We start from the raw sequence: 23396 nt of genomic DNA, 5'->3' as shown, positions 1-23396 counted from the left end.
GCCTCAGACATTCCTCTCAAAGGACTCAAATGTCTGTAGTGTGTTATGGACTTGTTAGGTATTCGACTGCTGAGTGTAGTCCCTTTCTGTTGGTGTGGGCTTTCTTGTTCTGGACAAAGAATAATGCTCACCTCTAGTTGCAAAGCACACTTCCTATACCTGTAGGCTGGTTGCCTTGGAGATGATTTTCTTGCTGGGCTGGTTTAGTCTGTTGGTGTCCTTTTTTTTTTTTTTTTACAGTGTTGGTAGTGTGTGGTGTTACATTTAGTCCTATTTTGTTGTCCACTTGTCTGCCAAGGTGTAAGATCTTAGTTTTTGCCAACCTTGCAAAAATCTCTCCAATCAAAAAGTCTTCTCCAATTTACAGCAGAAAAAGGTATGATTACATCTGCTGAATATAAAGTTTGTTGTCTTTTAACTTTTTTAAACTCGGATAAGAATTGACACCTGAATATGATCAACTTTAATGAGACTCAGAATTGATCAAATTTTAGGAGCGCTGGCCAGTTGGTACTGATAGTCATAGTGTTTATACAATGAAAGTTTGTATTTTATCAGTTCTGTCTTGCTCTTGTTATAACATGTATGTTTTTCTGCACTGCACAGATGTGGAACTAGGTGCAGCAAATCAGAAGTTTTATTTTTTACCAAAAGTTCATATAGGAAACGCACTAGTAATTGGTTGGCAGTCATATTGGTAGGTTTCTATGATGGATTGATGTGTCAAATATTTAATAATGGCAAGATATTTTAAATATTCATCCATCAAGTAAAACTGTTCAGTTTATATAGATAAAAAAGGGGGATTAAGAAACTTACTCTTGGCAGTCTATTCAGTTTCTCTCTCTCTCTCTCTCTCTCTCTCTATATATATATATATATATATACTATTGTCATTAGCAGTTGATGGATTGCTATATGATTTATTTTTTGCCAACTATATATAAAACTAATACATTTTATAAAGGAAATTTGTAAAACATATGAGCTCCATAATGAAGCTACATTTGACTGTAAACAAGACTCTTGATATTAAATGAAAAAAGTGTAAAATGAAGGAAAGGTTCAGTTTAGTTTCTCTCCTGCGTGATTGATTGATCTTTCTTTGAGCTCTCTTTATTATGTATGCAACTATTCTTTGTAGTCTGGGAAGGCTGTTGGATACATTTTGCGTAAGTGGCGGTAACATTAAACAAACGCCTCTCCCCTAGTTTAATTTTTTTACCCAAGCAGAGAGTTGAGCGACACGTGTTCAACAATGGATGCAGATTTTTATCAACATTTTTGCTTTGTAGTGAAAGGTTAATAAACCAGCCTGCAAAGATTGGTGTCCAACCAAATCCAACATGGAAAAATGTTGTTGTAAAGACTAAAATCAACTATAGTTTAACCTGAGCCGTCATAGAGCTCCTAATAACATTTAGTCTGTGGCCTAGCCCAAAGACTGATCATACCATTGTGATGCATGGCTGTCAGATTGGGCTGAACTTGTACTTCATGTACTTTTCCTGAGGAGATGCTTGTGGTTGTGAAATGGTAGATGTTTTTGATTAAATGCCTCATTTGAAGACGAATACCGACCTGCAATTGTGCCTGAAGCGTGACATTTCCAGAGAGCTGGAGAATGCAACACGTTGCCACAGTTTAACGTATCTGCACTTCTGTCATGGATTTAGCTGCAAAGCCAATCACGAGTAAAACTGCTGCGATGAAAAAGGAGCGCTGAATAACTTGGAGGAGGCGATTTGAAGCAAAAAAAAGGTGGCGGTCAGAGGTGGTATTTATATGTTTCATTGATCAATACTAATAAATGGCTCTTCTTTTTCTTAAGGTGTAGGTGTATGATTAAACTATTATTCGGCTTCTATTTTAATAGTGGCATAAAAGAATAAAATAAAGCGAAAAAGACAATTGAACCAGTAATCACAATCGTATGCATGGCAATTCATTGTCACCTCCAATTTCATGATATTGACAACCATGTTCCTGCCTTGTGTCTCATGTTATATCTTTATGCAGGTTTTTGGAAAGATCCTCGTGTTCACTCTTGAGACTCCGAAATTCCTAATCGTGTATATCAAACACAAACAGCATCAACACCTCAAAAGGTGCTATATTTGACACGCTAACGGCCCTCTTGCTCTCATTAGTCATACCCATACCAAAGATGCCAGCAGCTGAGGTGTGGAATGTGAAGACCGCCTGGTTCTGTGGTCGGACTGTCGGCCTCCTCTGCCCTGCCTGGGATGATCAGAGGGTCACTGAAGTGTTAATTGGGCTTCATGGTTCAAATTCAATCTTAACAGCTCTGATTCATTTATAAAGTATAAAATTCTTTTTTTTAGCCTGTGTCGATGTGTAAAAATGAGTGAAAAACGGACAGTTTTGAGGTCCCAACATTGATTGCTCCAATAAGTGGTCTTAATCTTTGGAGGTTTTGTCAACCAGGCCTTAGTAATTGCAAACATAATAGATGAATCTATGCTTATCTAAAATGTTCTGGATACGTGCTTCTTATTGCACGTATGGGCAAGAAATAAATCTAACTTCAAACCTTCATCAGTAATAATTGAATCAAGGTAAACTCATTGCACACCACATGATTTGCATAGATGAAAGATGCCTTGTATGTACAGGGATAACTCAACATTCCCAGGACACAGTCCTCTTTGTGTTTGTAAACTGGAGATCTGTTGCAACTCTTCAGCATTGTTTATGTATGGCACTTTAAACCACAGCTTTTCATCAAGTGATTTTGTGTAGTATAACATGCACCTCTAAGGACAGTGTGGCATAAAAATACAGACGCTTCCTGCTCCTCGAGTACTTGGCTTCGCAAAGGACGTACGAGCGCGTGTACAGCACCAACTGATGCTGAAATACTGTGAAGTGTTTTATATGACCGTTTTTGAACGTGCGTGAACATGTTACATGACGTTGATGTTTTTTTTTTAAATGGGTTGTATTTACTGTAGAGTTTTGGCAAAGTTAGTACAACTTTGAACTGTAGGTTTATCTCATCTCTGTGATCAGTTTGTTCTTTGTCAGACTTGTTTATACTGTTTCTGTTGCGACACCTGGTCATCAGTCTATATCCTTCCTGATTTACATCCTGTTCCTACTGCCTTTGGGAAATCATGTGCAGAAATACTTTTAGCGAGCTGTAATGTAAATCTGTGTCGAGGTTGGTAAACACGGTCCAAAAAATTATTTCGGCACGTTTCAGGGTATTTCTGCGATAACAATATTCTTGACAATATGACAAAGTACTGTAATGTATTTTACTATTAATTTCAAGAACATTCAATTGCAACAAAAAACGTTGCAGTTTTAATGTCAGTATAGGTGGTGAAATGAATATGCACAAATATCATGTCTTCCTGTTGATTGGTTCAATGAATTTCGAATTTTGAATCGACCCTGAGACATAAGAGAGGTCACCAGTTTCATAACGGTGGTGTTATCTGATACTGGATGGTTGCTCATAGATCCCTACTGACAGCAGTGTCAAAGTCTGATTTCTGTACACTGCGTCAGGGTCGATTTCAGGGTGTGTTTAGTAGTCGGGGTGAGGTTTAGACAAGATCTTGTGATTTTCACACACTTGCACGTCTGCACACACAGAGTTCATTCTCGCATACACCGGACTTTGATCAGTAAGCCTGGAGTAGAAGTATGTCACAGCCCAACTTTATGTCCGTCAGGTGACTGTATGGTTACGGGCCGAATATTTTCACATTTACCATTAAGCTTATGCATCAGTCCAGACATCTTGAGTTATGAATCATGTTGCTCGGTGCAATAAAAGCAGCTTTGAAGTAAACGTCTGCTAGGCTGTGTTAGCGTAAGTAGAAAAATGTCTAAGAGTAGGAATGCCTCAAGAATGACCAACCACTCATGTCCTGAGCTAGACTATACCTCCATTATATACTTGAATTATTTGAAGGAGTCACCCATCAGAAATGTGTTGCAACAACCATACATATCAGGCGAGTTGAAGCAGAAATTAAACAAGATCTGTTTGCAATAAATCTGGAGAAACATTTCTGAACATATGGTGTGCTTATAGTTATACTTAGTCATACGTATAGTTATACTTATAGTTCACTCTACCAATGTACTACAAATGAAAATGACAACTGCTGTTGGTTGAGGCAGTATTCAGCAGATCAGTGTCTTTGATGACATCTATACCAGGTGGAGCATCTGCAAAGGGCTGTGCGGGAAAACACAATTCACACGAACCTTTTTACACAAGAACTAGTGTGGAAGAAGTGACACAGAGCTCAATAAAGAAACGCAATTATATAACGTGCAATTGCAGGTAACATTGGGGTTGGCGGGGTAAAAATGTAAAAGTCCAGTTCTCACATTGTACCGACCACTGTAAAATACTGTGGTTCTATCTGGTTTCATTGTACTGTCGTGAACACTACATCTGTTTAGGGTACGTTGTCATCCATAAATCCAGTAAGAATACTGTGACGATTTAGTATCACATGAAAGCTTCCATTTTTGGTTTAAATTAACATTAGCAATTGCTGCGAGTTATGTTCTCGGGAGTTTTAAGTGTAGTTTTGATTGTAGCGCTTACTCAATACTGAGCATACAGCTCTTAGATTTAATAGGTCTTCTCAAGCCATTGTTGTTGCTATTCAGAGTATAATAACAGAATAGCTGTGGGCCGTGAGTGACTCTTTCTTATATTGGGGAAGCCATCATGCTTTATGAATAGGGCTGCCGCAGAGGGCTATTTCCACAGTGGGTGACATCATCTCTCTGGCCCTGCGGTGGTATTTGGAGTCGGCATCGACTAGGGTGTGTCCGACACCCGAGTCATTACAACGTGGGTTTGCTAAGTCACCTCACGATGCCGAGAGCACCTGGTTTTCCTGGCTCGTAGTGTTCAGAGGTCAAATCCAGCAGCAGGTTGATTTTGGAATGCACTGCATAATTGAAAGCTGTGTGTGTGTGTGTGTGTGTGTGTGTGTGTGTGTGTGTGTGTGTGTGTGTGTGTGTGTGTGTGTGTGTGTACGTACGTACACACGTACGCGCACACACATCAGAAATTCATTTGCAGCCTTCTAGTCTGACTTGTATAAGTAGATTATGTAAAGGGGACAGTTTAGTGCTTGATTTAGGGTTGCCATTTTAAAGTAAGTAGTTATTTTAGAAAACTAAGAATCAGTTGGCATGGCTCTACTGTAGAGTGACGCCACTACTAGTAACTTTCCTTAATTACTGTGGGTGGGGCAGTAGGGGCTAAATCTAATCTCAGTTTGTTTCTGAGTTGCCCCAATAACACCCAAGCCTCTTTTTTGGCTGAGTGATGGTGTGACACATTTAGGCTGATAATTCTCTTGGGCAGTCAGGTTTGTCCTTCTCCATGTTCAGAATTTTTCAATGAGCTGTGTACAAAGACTCTAACATTTTTAACTTGATTTCCGCAATGCTTTAGGCTCCGAGTTTTTGAGGGACTGGGATTTCCTTTAAAGTATTTGTTCAATGTTCTGACCCAACTGTGGGTAAATGTGGTGCAAGCTATATTGTTATTAGTGTTTTATATTGTAATCATTTTAAAAAAAAAAAAAAAAAAAAAGCAAAACTTTCTTTTTCTTTTCTCAAACTTTTAAAAGCTCTAATTTATCCACAAATTAAAAAAAAAAAAAAAAAGTCATTCAAAGGATTTATTTGATTTGTGTGCCTTTTATTTGCCATATCACTCTCAGCTTTGATAGTCTGTCTCCATTGTGATGGGGACATTGTTCAACAGGTAGCGTCACTCATTTGATGTTTCTATTTCGGAAGGATCCTTTTTAAGTGCCTACTCTTAGACGGTGTGATTGTGTGTGTGCGTGTGCCGGTCTCTGTCAGCCGGCTTGTTTCTGCACGTGGGATTTAGGATTATACTGTAATTGTCCTGTTTTAAAATACGCTCACGCCTCCAACATGGACAATGTTCTGTAAGGACCAGACTAAGGCTAATCTTATTACTCTGTTGTTTTCCTTTGTCTTTGCAGACGGGACGCATTGACAAATCCTACCCCACAGTGTGTGGTCACACGGGCCCGGTGTTAGACATTGACTGGTGCCCCCACAATGACCAGATCATTGCCAGCGGCTCTGAGGACTGCACAGTGATGGTAAGTTTGCCTCATCCACTGCACCTGAACTCGGACCTCTTAATTGAGGGAAAATGGCAGCACACATTCTTGAGCTGATAATTGACAAGAGACAACATGCTCTTATTGCGAAAGGCCAGGCTGTTGAAACTCAGGGATGGTTGCAGGCCTCACCCTCTGGATTAGATTAGGCCCAAATATGTGTTGTAGGAATCAGAGCTGGGGAATGATTTAGCTGTTTATTGAGCTGAGGTCACTGACTTTTTTTTAAGACTGTAGTTGTACATTACTCCATATGTCCATATTTGGGCTTTGAAAGGCTGAGATTTGTTTTCAGTCTGTGTAGGTGGCTAGCACTTCCTCACCTGAAATTTCCGACTTCCTGTTAAACCCAAACTGAATCAATACCATATCTATTTCATGTTTGGACAAGTATAAGTCCTGAAGAGAAAGGCGCCATTGATGGTTGTGCTCTTTGTAGCATTTGATTTTTGAGGGTAAATTTCATAGCCTAAATAGGCTCTTTTTCTAACGTTTAGTTTAGATTAGGTAGAAGTGGGCTGTTAAGCAGGAGTATACAGAGGGCCGATGGATGTATTCACCATGATGTAGACGTGGCATACCACCATATCACATAAAATACACTGGATATCAGCACAACTAACATTTCTAAGCACAGTTTTGGCTTCTTTGCTGAAACAAGCAAGTATTAGCTGCTATTAATAGCAAATATTAAGTTGTTGCCAGAGACAATAAAACTTGTAGCCTTACGAAAAACAAGCTCACATATAAGCTTTTAGCTCCAATTCCTGTTGAAACCTGTAACTTCCTGGGTGAAGTAAAAAAAAAAAAGTGAAGATCCAGGATAAATATTATCAACGGAGGCACAGTCTAGTCTGACATTACCCACCCAGTGATTGTATCTTCAGTATGTTGCAACATGTTACCCATTCAAATTCTGGAGAGAGATGGTTTAAAGGCTAAGACAAAACTGTACTGTTCGTAACAACCTTCAAATATTTCATCCTAAACAAATACTTTTTTAACTGTTGCTGTCACGAGAAAGTCTAGAAAACAACACCATGCACGCGCACACACTTTTTAATTTACTTGTAATAACTTCAACCAACCAATATTTATTGTTCCAAAGTCTTAGACTGCATTTAAATGACAGTTCTACAAAACATTTAAAAAAAAAACACACACCTTATGTGTCAACAGCAGATGTCTTACTGAAATAATTTATTACTGACTGGTATCATATCAGTTGCCGTGGTAACAAGCGTTGGCCTACTGTATTTTCTTAAATTTGACTGTATATTGCTGTCACTGAACAAGGTACTGCTTGTTTTAAGTCAATGCTGCCCCCCTCTGGTTCCTTTTGGTAACTATCATTTGTGGTCTCGCGCACCAACACAGTGAATGTGTTTGTTGGGTTTGACGGATCAACAATGAAAACCTTAAGCTTTTAGGATTTCATCTAAGACAAGGCAGGTTTCACTGTTACGACGGTTTCCCGACTCCCTGAGCTTTTCCTGTCCTCCGCAGGTATGGCAGATTCCTGAGAATGGCCTCGTCACTTCCATGGCTGAGCCAGTGGTGGTGCTGGAGGGCCACTCCAAGCGCGTTGGCATCATCACATGGCACCCGACAGCACGTAACGTCCTTCTTAGTGCAGGTACGAGCCCTGGCTATGACCTTAAAACTACAAAACGAATGCTGCTGTAATGCAGCTATCTCCAGAGTTGGCTTCGAAAGCTTTGCTCAACTTTAATTAGAACACAAGTCTTCAAGTTATAACATCATGTTTGTGGCAGCTGCCTCAAAGACAAAATATTTCATGGTAATTGTATGGGCTGCTGTCTTGCTCACCTTTATTTTGATCTGTCATCAGGCTGTGACAACCAGATAATCATCTGGAACGTGGGCACAGGTGAGGCCATGATCACACTAGAGGACATGCATCCTGATGTCATTTACAACGTGAGCTGGAACCGCAACGGCAGCCTTATCTGCACCGCCTGCAAGGACAAGGCCATCCGTGTCATCGACCCCCGCAAGGAGACGATTATTGCTGTGAGCCATTTCCATAGTATTTGTTGTGTCGTTTCCTCTTTTTATATTTCCTTGTGTCTGCAGTATGAGTGAAGTAGATATGTGCGGCAAATAGGGAGACCGATTCAGCTGGGATGTCTGCGTTCCGAATTTGGTATCGACTTATTGCGGAATTTTACTGGTATTTGTACGGACAATCAAAACCATTTCATCCCTACGAGGAACACCAAAGTAAGACAGTTGAGCGTCCCTTTCCTCTTCAAACGGCCTCAGTTCTTTGTGTAATGGATTTCACTAAATGTTGGAAACATTCCTTTGAGTCTTTGCTCCATGTTGACACGATTCATCATTTTGGCAGCTTTATCAGCCGCACATTCATAGTATGAATCTCCTGTTCTACCACAATCCTAAGGTGTTCTATGGAAAATCAGGGCAACATTTTCTTGGCCCCGAGGAGGACCAAGAAAATCTTCCTTCCACCGTTGCACCACCTCCAGTTTGGACTGTTGGTAATACTGGGATTCATGCTGTTGAAGCCAAATTGCGAGTCGACCTCAGCAGAAATGAAATCAAGATTCATCAGACCAGGCCGCATTTTTCCAGTCGTCAACTGCTCAGTTTTCATCACTGCGGACCTGCTGCTCACTGGATGTTTATTTGTTGTCAGCACCATTCTGAGTAAAGTCGAGATACTGTTGTAATGAGAATCAGCCCTTTCGGAAATACTGAAACTAGCCCGCCTGGCACCAACATTCATTCCACAGTGAAAGTCACTGAGATCACATTTCTTGATGTGAGCATTAATGAAAGCTGCTGAACTGTATCCGCAAGATTTCATGCGTTTGCATTTGTGCTCACGAGTGCTGACCTCTGAACTTCCCCGCACAGGAGAAAGAGAAGGCGCACGATGGCGCTCGACCCATGAGGGTCATTTTCCTTTCTGATGGCAACGTCCTCACCACTGGCTTCAGTCGCATGAGTGAGAGACAGCTGGCTCTCTGGAACGTGGTGAGTTGCTTCATGAGGGTTGACTGCACTACATGGGTTCAATAATTTTAGGTTCTTCATTTAATTTCATTCGGTTGTGATAACCAACGTAAAATATAGGTCTTAGAATCGCCCGAAGAACTTAAAAAACTTGATTTCTATCCAGAGGCCTTTGATTGTTCAAGCTCTTCATATAGGTCAACAGTATAAACAAAAAAAATACACACGGTAAAAATAACCACATTTAATACTACAGGATTTGCTATAATTCAATTCAATTCAATTTTATTTATATAGCGCCAAATCACAACAGAGAGAATTCACTTACATTAAATGTACTACCATCCAGGCTAATTACTACTTCTTCCTGTTTTTGAAGACCATTGCTTTTTCCTTGATGTCTGTATTCATGGAAGGTAACAGAACTCTCTTATTATTACTTTTTAGCAAAACATGGAGGAGCCCATGACCGTTAGTGAGATGGACACCAGCAACGGAGTGCTCTTGCCCTTCTATGACCCAGACACCAACGTTGTTTACCTCTGTGGGAAGGTACGCTTTCTTTGAAGCAGCCGGTAGTCAAATCAAGCATTATTATAACGGCACAAAATTGAAAGTTTGAATTTTATTTCCACATAGCAGGAAAAAAAACAACTTATTTTTTGTTTTGTTTTTTTATATCTTGACAGGGTGACAGCAGCATCCGTTACTTTGAAATCACCGATGAGGCTCCATATGTTCACTTCCTCAGCACCTTTGCTACCAAGGAGCCCCAGAGGGGCATGGGCTACATGCCCAAGAGGGGCCTTGATGTCAATAAGTGCGAAATTGCAAGGTAAGATGAGTGGCTGATCATCAACTCTGACACCAACTCATTTTGATTTTATTTAACCAATTCCTTCATGGCTTCACCACTAGGGGGCAGAATGTAATCATGACATAATCATCTCCACCAACTCTGTTGCCTTAGTAGTTTAATAATACACTGAACTGTGAGTAACTGGTTTAAATTTTTATGCTGCCAGGTTCTATAAACTGCATGAAAGGAAGTGTGAGCCTATTGTGATGACTGTTCCCAGGAAGGTGAGTCCCCATCTTAAGCCACCACTGTGCATAGAGTTATTAGTCCTTTAATCTGCTTGTTGAATCGCAGGCAGCACAATGAGGCCTTGTTTTAAAGTGTGCTGGTTACAGAGTTTTCCTCACAGTTTGTCGCTCCCTCATTCCCCGTCAGTCGGACCTCTTCCAGGACGACTTGTACCCAGACACAGCTGGACCAGACCCTGTCCTGGAGGCTGAGGAGTGGTTTGAGGGAAAGAATGGAGACCCCATCCTCATCTCCCTGAAGAACGGCTATGTCCCGGGCAAGAACCGTGAATTCAAGGTGGTCAAAAAGAACATTTTGGACGGCAAGGGCACCAAGAACACAGAGAACTCGAGCCCTGCCAACAAGCCTGCCTCTCCAACTCCATCAATTGTGAGTTTTTGTTTTTTTTCCAAGTTATCTAGAGTGTCTGATAAATGTTATATTTCATTTAACAGTTGATTCCCATTCAGCTGGGATGATAAATAATCTGATTCAGTATTGATTTAGACGAATAATTGTCCGAAGAGCGGTTTTGTTCACTGTATTTCTCCGCCAAAAAAATTCCTACAGATGTTAAACAGTAAATGGTGATATTCATCCTCGACTCCCACCTTATCATTACCCCCCCTCCCCCCACACACACACACCTGGCCTCTGGGGCTCGTACTCTTAAGCAGACAAATTGTAGAGGTAGGAATCATGACAGATTGCTGGCTGTCTTCACGAGGGGGTTTTGCAGAGATTGTTCATCCCACTCTCTGTCCCACAAACTGAGGGGTCTGCTCCTGCTCCGGGCGCCTGTTGCTGGGCGTCCTGCCGCACCTCGCCCACAACACAGCCACCCGCCTTGGACCCAGCCCATGTGTCTCTCTGCAGCTCTGCTCTGTAATCACAGCCCACTGGGCTCAAGTGCTGACAGACCATGTTAACCCTCAGAGTACCAGGACCTGCCGCATACAGTCAGAGTTTGTCGGTTGCATTTTTGACACAGGAGTTTCATTACGCAACATCGAGACATACCATATGTTGGACATGTGGTTCAAATGTGGTAGTTGTGTTTGTTTCACAGCGGGGTGACTGTAGTGATAGGATTGAAATGGGTTCCCTCAAAAGTCTCACATGTCTATTGTGTCTCACGCAGAAATCTGAAGCCAAGCTGGAGGAGATCTTGAAAGAAATCAAATCCCTCAAGGACCTGATCAGCAGTCAGGAGAAGCGAATCATCAAACTTGAAGATCAAATGTCCAAAATTGCCATTTAAGGACCCTTTGCCCAACCTGCTACAATTCAGGACGTTCCATTGGCTGGGGGGTGGGCGGGAACAATCACTGCCTATCTCAATGACAGTGTTTCGTCTAAGTCCTGCCTAGCAACGATCCCTAGCAACATTCCAGAGGAACTTTTTCTTAGCCAGCCCCCGACCCTCAGTTTAACACAGGTGGAATAAGAAGGTCATGTGGCAAATTTAGCAGAGAGTACTCTTGCTTTTTGGTGACAAATGACTATTCCTTTTATTCTGTGGCAGTCAGTTTTTTTTTATTTTGTCTACTTGTATAAATAAGTCTTACATAATTCTTTTCATTTTAGAGTAATGGCCAAGAAAATTCCAGTGTCAACAGTCCCCATTTACTAGTGTATATCTTTTTAAGTAGTTATCAATGTTTCATGTTAGCATACCCCAAAATTATAATTTTGCCAAATCTGGAATGCTGTTTACACCTCTTTGACAGTATTTCTTTTTCTCTCTTTGAGGGAGTATTCAAAATGCAAACAGTGAAACTCTGTAGTAGACTGCTTATGTAAGGAGGAGGATAATTTTATCAATAAGGCCCTACGAAATTCAAATGAGTAAATTAAATTGGGTAGTTATAAAAGGAATAGAGACACTTCAACTTCTGTAGTTAAAAGAAAAATACATTCCGATTGCCACAGTTCACACCAAGAACTCTGACATACCATAAAAGAAAAATTGTTTCCGTCTGTGTTAAAGCTGCACAAATCAATGCCTGCTTTTTCTGTTCATTTCGATTGCCTCCTCTCATTTCTGACTGTGGCCACAACAGTCCATCTAAACATACATTCCTTTCTATCTTGCTTCATTAACATGCACTCTGCACTTACTGAAGAAAATGACAAACACATTCCACAAATCTCATAGGCAGTTCTTGGTGTGAGGGAAAACAACTCGAATTTCCTTTTTCTGTAAACACTACTGTCGTGACTTTAGTCCCCGCTGGTTGGTTGTTATTGTAAAATGTTACCTGCTACCCATGAAAAGACCAATGCAGAGGAACATCTGCCAGCTCTCCTTTTTGTTTTTGTGAGAGTTTCGGTCACCAACCTCAGCATTCGTTTTGCTCAGCGCAGTCAAGTGCAGTGGGATTATTTTTTTGTCACTGTTCTTTTGCATTATATTCCATCTCAGATCTGTGTTATCTGTGCAGGAAGTGATGTGAAACGACACCAAATAATCACACATTGACTTGACTATTTGAAACAATCTGGTGATAAAGCTGGCGATTGTGACGGAAACTGTTCACGATAGACCTTAAAGGCCTAAGATTGTGTGTGGATATGTGCCTCGTGTCTTTGGCCTTTTGGGTGCCTGTCAATATGGATGTTCCTGCTTTGTTTCCTTTATTAGATAGTCTTACAGTAGAAGGTCCAAGACTTGCCTCTAATTTAGAAGAATTGAATAGTTGGATTATCACTTCACTGTTAATTTTAGCCTGTTTCTTTTTCCAGCTGTGCTTATATCCCTCTTAGCACTTCCACGTCTTGGTTGTTTAATGGTTATTTCTCAGATGCCCCAATTCTTTATAGTCAATACAAATACAAGAAACTGTTGATTTGTCCATACTTGAGTTACTTTGCTCCAATAAAAGCTCTTTTTCTTTTTTCTTTTTTTTTCTTTTCATGTTTTAGATTTGTTTCCCAGTGGGAAGCTGAGACGGGTAATGGTTCAGTCTGTTGTTTGCCTTCGATAAATGTTACCACTGTCAAGACCTGAAAGTGCCATAGAGGTAACCCTGGAAGTGTTTGTAGGGACTGTTGTGTGAGTATGTAGTAAATGGAAGAGTTGAGAGGTGCCTGGATTTAAAACCACTTTGAGGTGCTATACTTTGTACAAACACTATAATCAAAGAACCCTTCTGGTCACCAAGCTGGAAGACATCATGAAGTCCTGCCAGTCCATCCCGCAATGCACCAGGCAGCATTACAGCTCGAGGTTTATTAGATGCATTGTGCCCCATTTTTACATTTCCACCATGGTACGGGTATAAAAAAAACAAAAAAACATCTTAAATGATGATGTCAAACCAAGAATCTGCCAGCTGAGCGCACAGCCGTGTACGTCAACGTGGCTTCAAGATGCAATTTGAGCAGTGAGTTGTAGAATATTAGTGACAGAAATTCTCAAGAAGTGACAGAGATGTGGGTTTGACGCAAATTGTACTGCCGCATCTTGTACATCAGACCGCCACTCTGGATTCTTTATAGCACTGTTGGCACGAGAGTTTTGAGGAGTAGTAGTTAATAGCGCTCCAAAGGGACACTGTAGGTTGGAGAAATGTGCAGTTGAGAGCTAGATGTATGTTTGTAATTAAGGTCTAGAAAAATGAGTGAAAGCTGTGTAAATAACATGACCATATATCTGTATTTTTTTTTTTTTTTTTTTTTTTTTTTTTTTACATTTCTTTGTTTTGTGGTTGTGCTGAAGAGGGTATTTGTATGGGAGGTGGGTTTTAAATGTTTCCCCTTGTTTGTGTTCCTTGCACCTTGCCATAATGCATCTTGAGTAAAGCAAAACCTCTCTTACATTGGAGGTCGTATGAAAATCAAGAAAATCAAGACGAAAACAAACCAGGATGAAAACCTCCATGTGGAGGTCTGCTCAGCATTTTTGTTCATTATTCTTGCTTCAAGTATCAAACATTGATTATAAGAAAATTAATAAAGAATTTTTAAAATGGGCTCATTGTACAGTTTTGAATTGGCAAACCGACTGCTTTGTATCTTTGCACTCATGTTAGGTATGAACACACTAGGGGATAAGGCTGGTGTTTTCTTATTTCTCTGTCAAACAAACCTCATGAAAAGACACAAATCAGAAATATGTTTTCTTTCTGTTACTCGGAACATGACAGCTTATTGATCTGTCCGTGGCTCATGTTTTCCCTGAGCCCAGTTTTTCCCTTCAGAGATCTAAATCTATTTCAAAGAAAAAAAAAAGGTTAAAGGTTATGAAGTGTAGTGAAATTTTTTTTTGTCATATGTGTCTATTCATTTCCCAACATAGCTGGGCACTGTATGTTAAAAAAAAAAAGATTTAAATCAGGAGAAAATGGTACTTTTTTTTTTTTTTTTTTTTCCAACAGGAGGACAGCGAATGTGGGTTTTGGTCAAAATAACAGTGCCCATGTTCAACCTAAGGAAGAACGATGTCAGCTAGTGCTGCTCATGTTTTGTGTTAAAAAACAAAACAAATGCATTGAATGTTGACAGCCTCATTGATACAATCTCTGTCCTGAGAACTCAACATGTCCTCTGTTGAATCCTCTTGCAGTAAACAACCCCAGCTGTTTAGCCAAAGAATTGTCATCAAAAAGCAAGTTACAGTTAACCTCATATAGATACAATTTGTAATAAACGGGTAGAAATAGAAAGTGAATGAGCTGAAGTAAAAGTTCATCGTTTTCTTTCGTTTGCATTGGACTAACAGTCCGTGCCATGAATGGGAGCAGACAATTTATGTAGTTGTATCATTTCAGTTTGAGTCAACTAAAATAACACATTTTTCAGTTTTTTTGTAGCACCTGATGACAAGACTGTTAAAGCAGCTGTCACATACACAGAAACTACTTTAAGTCCCACATCTATTTGATGAGCTGCGATAGTTAAGACGATGTGTGACACTCATTATGATGGTACGAATAATCCTTCTCTAGTTTCATCATTGCACCCTGAAACTGGAAAAATTGCTGCCCTGCTCACACTTCAACTCTCAGACTGTCCAGCTATAACATTGTCACACCGTTTGTCCAAATAACGGAATAAATCAAGAAAAGAGGTGTGGGCTGCCTTAAATAAATGCCCTGAATATTTAGAGACCAGAGATAAGTGCTCCCGAAAGACCATGAAGTTTATATGTTCGCTCTGTACATGTGTTTTGGAATGAAAGGGGTGCTTTCTCCCAGCGCTGGTCGTGTATGCCCTGTAGGGATAGGCTGTAATCAACGGGGACTTAATTAGAGAGGACTCACTGGGAGGCAGGGAAGTCTTGGGACTCGCCCCACCAAGTACAGAAATACACATTTCCCTGAAACATGGGACTGGTGCACCAACTGCAACAAGTTTGCAGCTCGTTTTAAGGCCAAACACTCAGGCTTGAGCTCTGCTTTTCGGTTTAATCATTTAAACTTTCATATTCTGCTAAATTAGACTTTTATTTAAAATAGAGAGTTGTTTCTTGACACATCCATTTCAGTTTATAATTTATCCCTGTGTAAGAAGTGTCATTGTGCTCACTTCTACGTGGCAAACTGTTAAATATTAATGTGGAGAATAATGTGACGTAAAAGTGTCCAGTCTCAAACGGTTGCTCCATAAACTTGTGAGGAAGGACACTGAGGATGGGAGGTTGAGAAAGAGGGAGGAGATGCTCAAAATAGAGGGCTGGGCATCAATGTTCCGTAAGGAGACTTTTTAGAGCTAAGTAAGAAAAACACTCAGTATAACTTAGCGGGGAGGGCGAATGCTCGGAAACTCCTACACTCTTACTTTCCTCTGGCTACTCTTGTCTCCCCTTTTTTTCTTCCTCCTGCAGTCCTCTGCGCTGCACCGTGCTGCCCAGAAGAGAAACCAGGGACAACACAGTCTGTAAGTATATATTCAAGTTTGCTGGGGCTTTAAAGTGGATGTTTTCAGGAAGGAAAGAAGGTAGAGCCAAAAGTGTTGAGTTCAAGTTTCTGATTTTATGATCCATTTAGTGCAGTTTCAAGAAACTTGTATTTTTTTCTTTTTCATGCTACTTTATGTTTGAACTCCACCACATTGCATTACTTTGCAGAAATACAGTTTACATACAAAGCATAGGATCGCATAAAGCATGATATACTTTTACAGGTTAAACTACCCAGCAATGCCATACTGTACTATTTTGTATACTACAAAGTAAAAAAAAAAAAAAAAATCCCTATTAATACAATATTTAACAGTGTTACAGTTACAGGTGCTATACTTCTACATCTTGACTACTTTTGATACTTTTGGTACATTTTTCAAATAATACTTCTCTATTGTTGCTTTATGTGTGCAGGACTTTTACTTGTAATGGAGTACTATTACATTGTGGCATTACTACTTTTACCAAAGACAATGATCTCAATACTTCTCTTCCCCTTCCTAGACTATTTAAAGGATTAATAATGTAATTTATTATTCTCCTGTGAATGACTCGCCTCATATTTTAACTCTAAATGTTAAAACCTGTAGCTCACCTGCAGTGTAGAAAGTTATACATTTGTAAGTACAATTTTTTTTTTTCCAGATGGTGTTACTGCAATATTTCCAAAGATAGCACACACTGTTCTGTACATCAGGGTGGATTTGAGGTCAATGTGTATAAAATGATGCCCAACACATCTGGAACATTTCCATTCAGCGTAAAGTTGCTGTCATAAAAAAAAAAAAAAACTTGTCTTGTGTTTGTATATTTTACTCATAGTTAACGGCAACACATTTGATATATGCAGTCTGGTAAAACCTTTGTGAATTTAAGGCAACTAAAAGGAACATTTTGGAGAAAACAGAGAGCTTTAAAAGGTTATGAAATGCATAAATGTCCTGAAATGGCTTAGTTGCATATCTGCTGTCTGGATGGCCCTCAGCTGAAGGTCATGTCGACGCTCTGGTGAGATACAAGAAATGTCATTTTAATTGTAATGATGGGGATTCAAGGGGCAGTGCTGTCCTATAGCTTTACATCCAAGGATGAAGACTCAGCACACCATCTGGTCCAGCAGAGTACACACTGTATGTTTGACCACACAGGCAGGGGGGAGGGGTAGGGGGAGGGGGGAGGTTGTTACACTGTACATTGTAAATCAGGGCAGCAGCAGGTTCACTATAGTATGATGCTGATTAGAAGCTTGTCTTTACAGCTTAGCACTGTGTAATTACACACTGTGTTAAAAGTCAAACAGGTTTTAAATGGTGACAGACTCCCTGGTTGCAGTTTCCTTTGTTAAATCTCAACTGCACAGTGAGAAAAAGGAGAAAGATGGAAAGAGAAAAAAGAAATATTAGGGTGTGAGGTTTATTCAGTCAGTCGTACTGGAAATAAATGTATGTTTCCCTGGAAGCAGAAATATCTCCATCAGGTCTGGTGTACAGCAGCTGCTGCCCAGTGTAAATATAGAGGCCACAGCCGCAGGTCTCCCACGCCTCTTTGCTCCCGTTGGAATATAGCTTCCTCCTGGCTTTGGTGTGGCGGATGGGTGGCCTCCCTCTACTTCACAAATTATAAGGCCTCCAGCACCAAACTCACTGTCTCCACCCCAAATAAGTAATGGCTACTCTGCTGCCCGCTAAAATAGATCTGGTGCAAGACCGGGAGAGGCAGGAAACCTAGAAAAACCTAGGTTTTTCTAGGTTTCTCCTGTATCTGATACAGGATACAGATACAGGAGATACATTTTAGATACAGTACAGTATTTATTACAGCCAGTTACAAAGGTTACAAAGGTAACACAATTCTCCTAACTAGCACCTCTAAAGCTGGAAAGCTGTGACTGCACCAGGTCGCTGGTCCGCAAAGAAACAATTACAGGATGTAAGGCTTCTCGTAGAACTTGTTTTAACTTCTTCTCCCTGTGTGTAGATTAAACCAACAGGATGTAATGTGTTCATTTTTTTGTTTAAGAGTAGCTATTGGTCAGAGTGGAGTGTGATACGTTTGCATGGAGCTAAGTCAGTTGTTAATTTCCAGTCTTTATGGGAAGCTAATAACCTCCTTGCTGCAGCTTTACTGTTCATTAATGCACCGAGTTTGATCACCCAACATATATTTTCCACATTGTAAAACATCCAGCCACTGTATAAGTGGGTGCCTGTAAGATCAGGTTTGAACTTTAATTTATCCCAAATTAAAAAAACCTCCTTTTGTTGTCGCAGGACTCAGTGGAGAAGATGAGGGTTTTTCACGTCACCTGTGTGACCCTGCTCTGGCTGTGCTGCAGTGTGTGCCACTCCACTCCTCTGTTCTACAACATATCCATGGACGGCAGCGGTGACGAAGCTGAGCTGGAACTCCTTTTCCCAACGTCCTTCTCCACCCGAGCACCTGTTCATATTACCACCGTTACTAGAGCTCCCACTCTCACCAACACCATCACCACCACCATGATCCGCCTGAAGGACTTTGTCCTGAGCCGAGTGGTGGACTTCTTGCAGGAGAACCTGCTCATCATCATTGTCGTGACCTCTCTTCTCATCGTCATGGTCTTCATCATCTGCTGCGCCACCGCTATGAGCCATAAGCGCAAGCTGGAGGCGTATAAGCCCCCTCCTCATCCGCCCAGGAAGTATATGGCTGATAAAACCGGAGGACTCAAGAATTCAAGCGAGCCCCAGGAGAAGCCGTACGCCATCGACCACGTCAAGAGGGTCCAGACTCAGAGCATGGCCTCCCCCAAGAACCTGCGCATGCCCTCCAAGGCTCTGGTGGGAGAGAAAGGCAGAGACGTCAGATCGTCGCCTCGCCAGGAGGTCAGGAAGGTCAAAGATGCAGAGGAGGTGGAAAGGCGGAGAGAGGAACCCAGACACAAAGAGCAGGTGAAGCACAGGGAGGAGGTGCAGCAAAGCTCCAGTCCCAGCACCAGCTCCGGTCAGCCAGCCTGCACCTGCCATTTGAAAAAAGCCCACCACTAGGGCACAAGGTTTTTTTGTTAGAGTAAGAGGTGACATAATAACAAGATCAGACAGTTATTCCACACTCGTAGGCAAATTATGTAAAAAAATAATAATTCGCAGAATAAACTTTCTTACAGAGGAAGTGAAGTCATGCTTCATATAAATCAACCATCTTTAAAACACTAAAATCTAAACACGGATTAAAAAAAAAAAAAAGAAAAAGTATGTGTTGTTTTATTCAAAGTATAAAAATGAAAACACAACAAAACAGAAAATATGTGACCTGAAAGAAAATGGGTTTCTTAACAGGTAAGCTAACAGCTAACAATTGATCCCAGAGGACATAAGCAAAGATGTCTGATGTCTGTGAATGCCGCAGTTTGAGGTCGCTCGGTGGCATGTACTCATGTAAAGCAAACATCTGGCAGTAGTCGCTCACTTGTTTTTTTTTATCAGTGATGACAGAACCACCAGTTCTCAAGAGCCGAACACAACACCAGCCAAACGCCACACCACCTTGCTACTGAGGCTCCATCACTTTATTGAAATAACTGTTCTTTTGAGTAACACTCTCTGAGGGAATTAAGACAAGATAAAACTTTTAAAATCTTCAAAATAAAAATAATGGGCAGCCGGTTATTTTCTGTACTTGCCAAATAAAAGGTACAAACATTTCCTGTGTTTATTACACAGACATGTATTACTGTGTTTTCCTGCCCAGAGGAATCTCCTCGGTGTGTCCTGCTGTATGTCATGACATCTTTTTAGCAGCATTTAATTAAGATCCTTAATTAGCTCAATCGATCATTTAGAGCATAATAATCCTTGGTGCTGTAAATAAAGCAAAGTGAAATGCCAGTAAACTTGACTTAAGTAGGAAAACGTTCTCTTTATATTCACATTCATATTTACTTAATTTTGTTATTTTTATGTCATATCATTTTTATATTTTCTTTCAAAGCCCTAGTTCACAAAGTTAGAAACCACAAGCAGAATTCGCAGCTGTGTAATTTCCAGCTATATGAATTAAAAGCATCCATACAACTCTGTTTACATATTTATTTGGTTGATAATTTAGATATCTGCCTTCAACTGGCAAACAATAAATGCAGTTTTTTTTTGGTTACAAACTTTGTGCTTAAGGGTTTAAGTTTTTTTCTTAAATTAATACTTATGTATACGATAAATTATGCTTTTTATTTGTAATATAAAGATTTGAAATGAGTCAAAAACTTGAGTACAGAGCTAGATAGTTGGTCTGTTTACTGGTGAAGTAGGCTACACAAGTACTAAATCAAAAGCAGACGGGTGTGTATTTGTCACATTTTTATGATTTTATTTGATTAAATTACTCTGAACGTCATTTATAAAACTCTCCAACTCACTGTCCCATTACTGAAGCTAATGACTCTGAGCATTTAAACTAAAGATATAGTTTTGTAATGGTAACATACTCTTTTCTGCTGAACCTCAAATTGTTGTCCTCACGTTTCCACACAGTTGCCTCCTCTGTGACCGTTGTATTGTTTACAAAATGGCAATTTTGTTTTGCTTATGTTTAATAAAACTATTGATAACGATGTTTCTGTCATTACTATAAATGTAGCAGTGGAAATGGTGGACGTTTGGTGCCGGATGAAGCACAAACACAGCTCTGAGGAAACCTAACATTAGAAAAGGCGAGGACAGTCCAAAAAAAGATGTTGTGTACGTGCACATTATGTTGAGCTTGGTGATCTGTAATTTTGAACTACGTCCATTGAAATATCATGATGGGTATCTATTTTAAAGTGATTATCCAAATGTCAGATTTGTGAAATCTGCCATGTGGAGATCTGAGCTGTTTTTTAAACTCAACATTTCAGGACCCAGATGTTTAAACACAATGCAGTAACTGCTTCTCAGCTTTCTGATTGGCCTTGGTGAGGCCGTAGGCGCCGTCACCTCCGAACACAGCACTGCAGAAGAGGAAGGCACTGAAGCCTGGAGACGCCGAATCCTTTATCAGCAAATAAATCAAATATTTCAACAGCAGTAAACCAGACACATAACAGGTACTCAAGTCTATAAAAAAAAAAATCTTTGAAACATTGATTTGTTTCATGAAAAGTCAAATAACTTTTATATCCCATTTTACAATGAAATACTGCCCTCATGAAAAGCGCATGTATTGATTTATCAGTATTTATTTTAATATTTTCCATCTGGGTACATTATGACCACATCTGAAATATATTCAAAAATTAAAAAAAAAAAAATCCTTGAGAGTGTAGGCCTATATGTGATTGAATGCTAAAATCTGTGAAACCTTTTTTTGTAAATAAAAAAAAGTTTGATCTGAATCACAAGTGGGTCAAATTGCCAAAAGGTCAAACATGACATGATAGCACGCCAGCTCAAAAGCAAGCGTAACCCTGTTGCTGCTGAAACATGAACCCTAACGGAGCCGTCCACTCGTGTCAGATTCCCTGCTCTTTTGTCAATGAGGTGCTAAATAATTCCAGAAAATACTACCCCATTACTTTCACTCTTCCCACCAGCTGATGGGAAGAGTCACGGCCACAGGACCACCGGCCAGCGCTGCCACACAGGGCATGTTCGCTGGATCCACTGCCTGTTTGGATTTCAGGCACCTTGACTTTTGATGGCCTCATTAGACGGTATATTTTGGACACTTGTTTGTTTTTTTTAGTTTTTTTTTTACACAATATCTGTTGTTGCTGAGTGTCTTTGTATTTCGACCCACTTCACTGTCTGCCACAACTCAATTTCATTGGTGAAGAGGATCCAGAATAGGTAATACAGCACCTTAAGGCTGTCATTAAACTTTGATGAGCATCTGCCTGGAATTCTCAAAGGCAGTGGTCATCTTTAGAGAGACGGCGGATCATGTAAGGTCCATGGGGAAGCACTGACGTCCATCTCTTTGGAGGAGCAGACAAAGCAGGAACAGAAGAATAGTAAGTGACACAGCTTTGGCTCTTCTACACTTTCAATAAGTTAACCTTTGTAAGGGGATTGTAAGTTGTTAACAATGGTCAGCGATGACCATGATTTTTGGGTTGCCAAGTAGTGAAAAAGTCTTTCTACCTGGTGAGTCACTATCACTTCTTGACAAACAACATTAAACCATCAATTCTGAGGCCAGACTCTGAGCGATTCACGACGCCTGGATGAAAGACCATCTTTGTCACTGCGTCACCTCGTCTAGATTAGGGAAACCAGGGCATGAGTGAGAGTTGTGTCTGTATTCTTAGCACGAATTCAAACACGTTTCCAGTCGGTGTTTGACTTCGCCAGGGTTGTCTACTCCAGACTCATCCTGTTTGTGATTTTCATGGACTGGATTTCAAGGCACAGCAGGGAGAGGAGAATGTCATGTTTTGGGTTTCGGAATTGCTTCTCTGCGTTTTGCAGATGCTGCGATTCTGTTGGCTTCATCAGACAGTGACCTTCACAACCCGGTAGTGCGGTTTGCAGTAAAGTGTGAAGTGGCTGGGTTGAGATTCAGCACCTCCAAGTCTGAGGCCACAGTTCTCTGCCAAAAAAAAAAGGTTGATTTGTCCCTTTGGGTTGGGACGGCGTTTCTGCCCCCGATGAAAGACTTTAAGTATCTCAGGGTCTTGTTCATGAGTGAGGGTAGGATGGAGCTGGAGACTGACAGGCGGACTGGTGTGGCATCAGCTGCAAAGAGGGAACTGAGCCAGAAGAAAAAGGTTTCAATTTACCAGTCGATTCACATTCCGACCTTCACCTATGGTGATGAGCTGGAAGAATCAGATTGTGGCTAAAATGAGTTGTGGCCAGGCTCAGCCTTAGAGAAAGGGTAGGAAGCTCTGACATCCCGAGAAAGCTCGGAGTAGCACCATTGCTTCTTTGCGTCAAAAGGAGCCAGCTGAGGTGGTTCAGGTAACTGGTTAGGATGCCTCCTGGGCTCCTTCCACTATAGGTTTTCCATGCATGTCCGACAAGAGGGAGACCCCAGGGTAGACCTAAAACGAGCTGGAGGGATTTTATATCTCATCTGGCCTGGGAACACTTTGGGATCCTCCAAGAGGAGCTGAAAAGTGTTGCTGCTTGCTCAGCCTGCTGCCTCTGCAGTCTGACCTCGGATAAGCGGCAGTAAACGGATGGAATAACTGATGAAGTCCGTAGTTGTAAATGTAACTTGCCCATAAGTGGATTTTGTTCCATAAAGGGCTTATGTGCAAGTTACATTTACAACTACGGAG

At 40.7% G+C, this 23396-nt stretch overlaps 2 protein-coding genes across 3 annotated transcripts in view; both read left to right on the top strand.

The window, feature by feature from the left end:
* Positions 1-14226, top strand: part of coro1ca (coronin, actin binding protein, 1Ca) — a 29921-nt gene extending 15695 nt beyond the window's left edge. For both annotated transcript variants that reach the window (XM_069178327.1, XM_069178326.1), the window contains 9 exons: positions 6021-6143; positions 7671-7800; positions 8017-8198; positions 9066-9185; positions 9612-9716; positions 9854-9999; positions 10190-10247; positions 10399-10641; positions 11393-14226. In XM_069178327.1, coding sequence (XP_069034428.1) covers positions 6141-6143; positions 7671-7800; positions 8017-8198; positions 9066-9185; positions 9612-9716; positions 9854-9999; positions 10190-10247; positions 10399-10641; positions 11393-11512 — 1107 coding nt within the window. In that variant the 5' untranslated portion in view covers positions 6021-6140 and the 3' untranslated portion in view covers positions 11513-14226. The remainder of the gene's footprint in view (positions 1-6020; positions 6144-7670; positions 7801-8016; positions 8199-9065; positions 9186-9611; positions 9717-9853; positions 10000-10189; positions 10248-10398; positions 10642-11392) is intronic.
* Positions 14227-16056: 1830 nt separating this feature from the next.
* On the top strand, positions 16057-20695 carry tmem119a (transmembrane protein 119a). Its single transcript, XM_069139116.1, has 2 exons — positions 16057-16131; positions 18427-20695. The coding sequence occupies exon 2, from the start codon at positions 18442-18444 to the stop codon at positions 19180-19182; it is 741 nt and encodes a 246-aa protein (XP_068995217.1). The 5' UTR covers positions 16057-16131; positions 18427-18441; the 3' UTR covers positions 19183-20695.
* The last annotated feature ends 2701 nt before the right edge of the window (positions 20696-23396 follow it).

The sequence above is a fragment of the Embiotoca jacksoni genome, unplaced genomic scaffold (genome assembly GCF_022577435.1).
Source record: "Embiotoca jacksoni isolate LCO1_2020_lvr unplaced genomic scaffold, fEmbJac1.0.p SCAF_8, whole genome shotgun sequence".
NCBI classification, from domain to species: domain Eukaryota; kingdom Metazoa; phylum Chordata; class Actinopteri; family Embiotocidae; genus Embiotoca; species Embiotoca jacksoni.
This window is presented reverse-complemented; position numbering and strand designations above follow the sequence as displayed.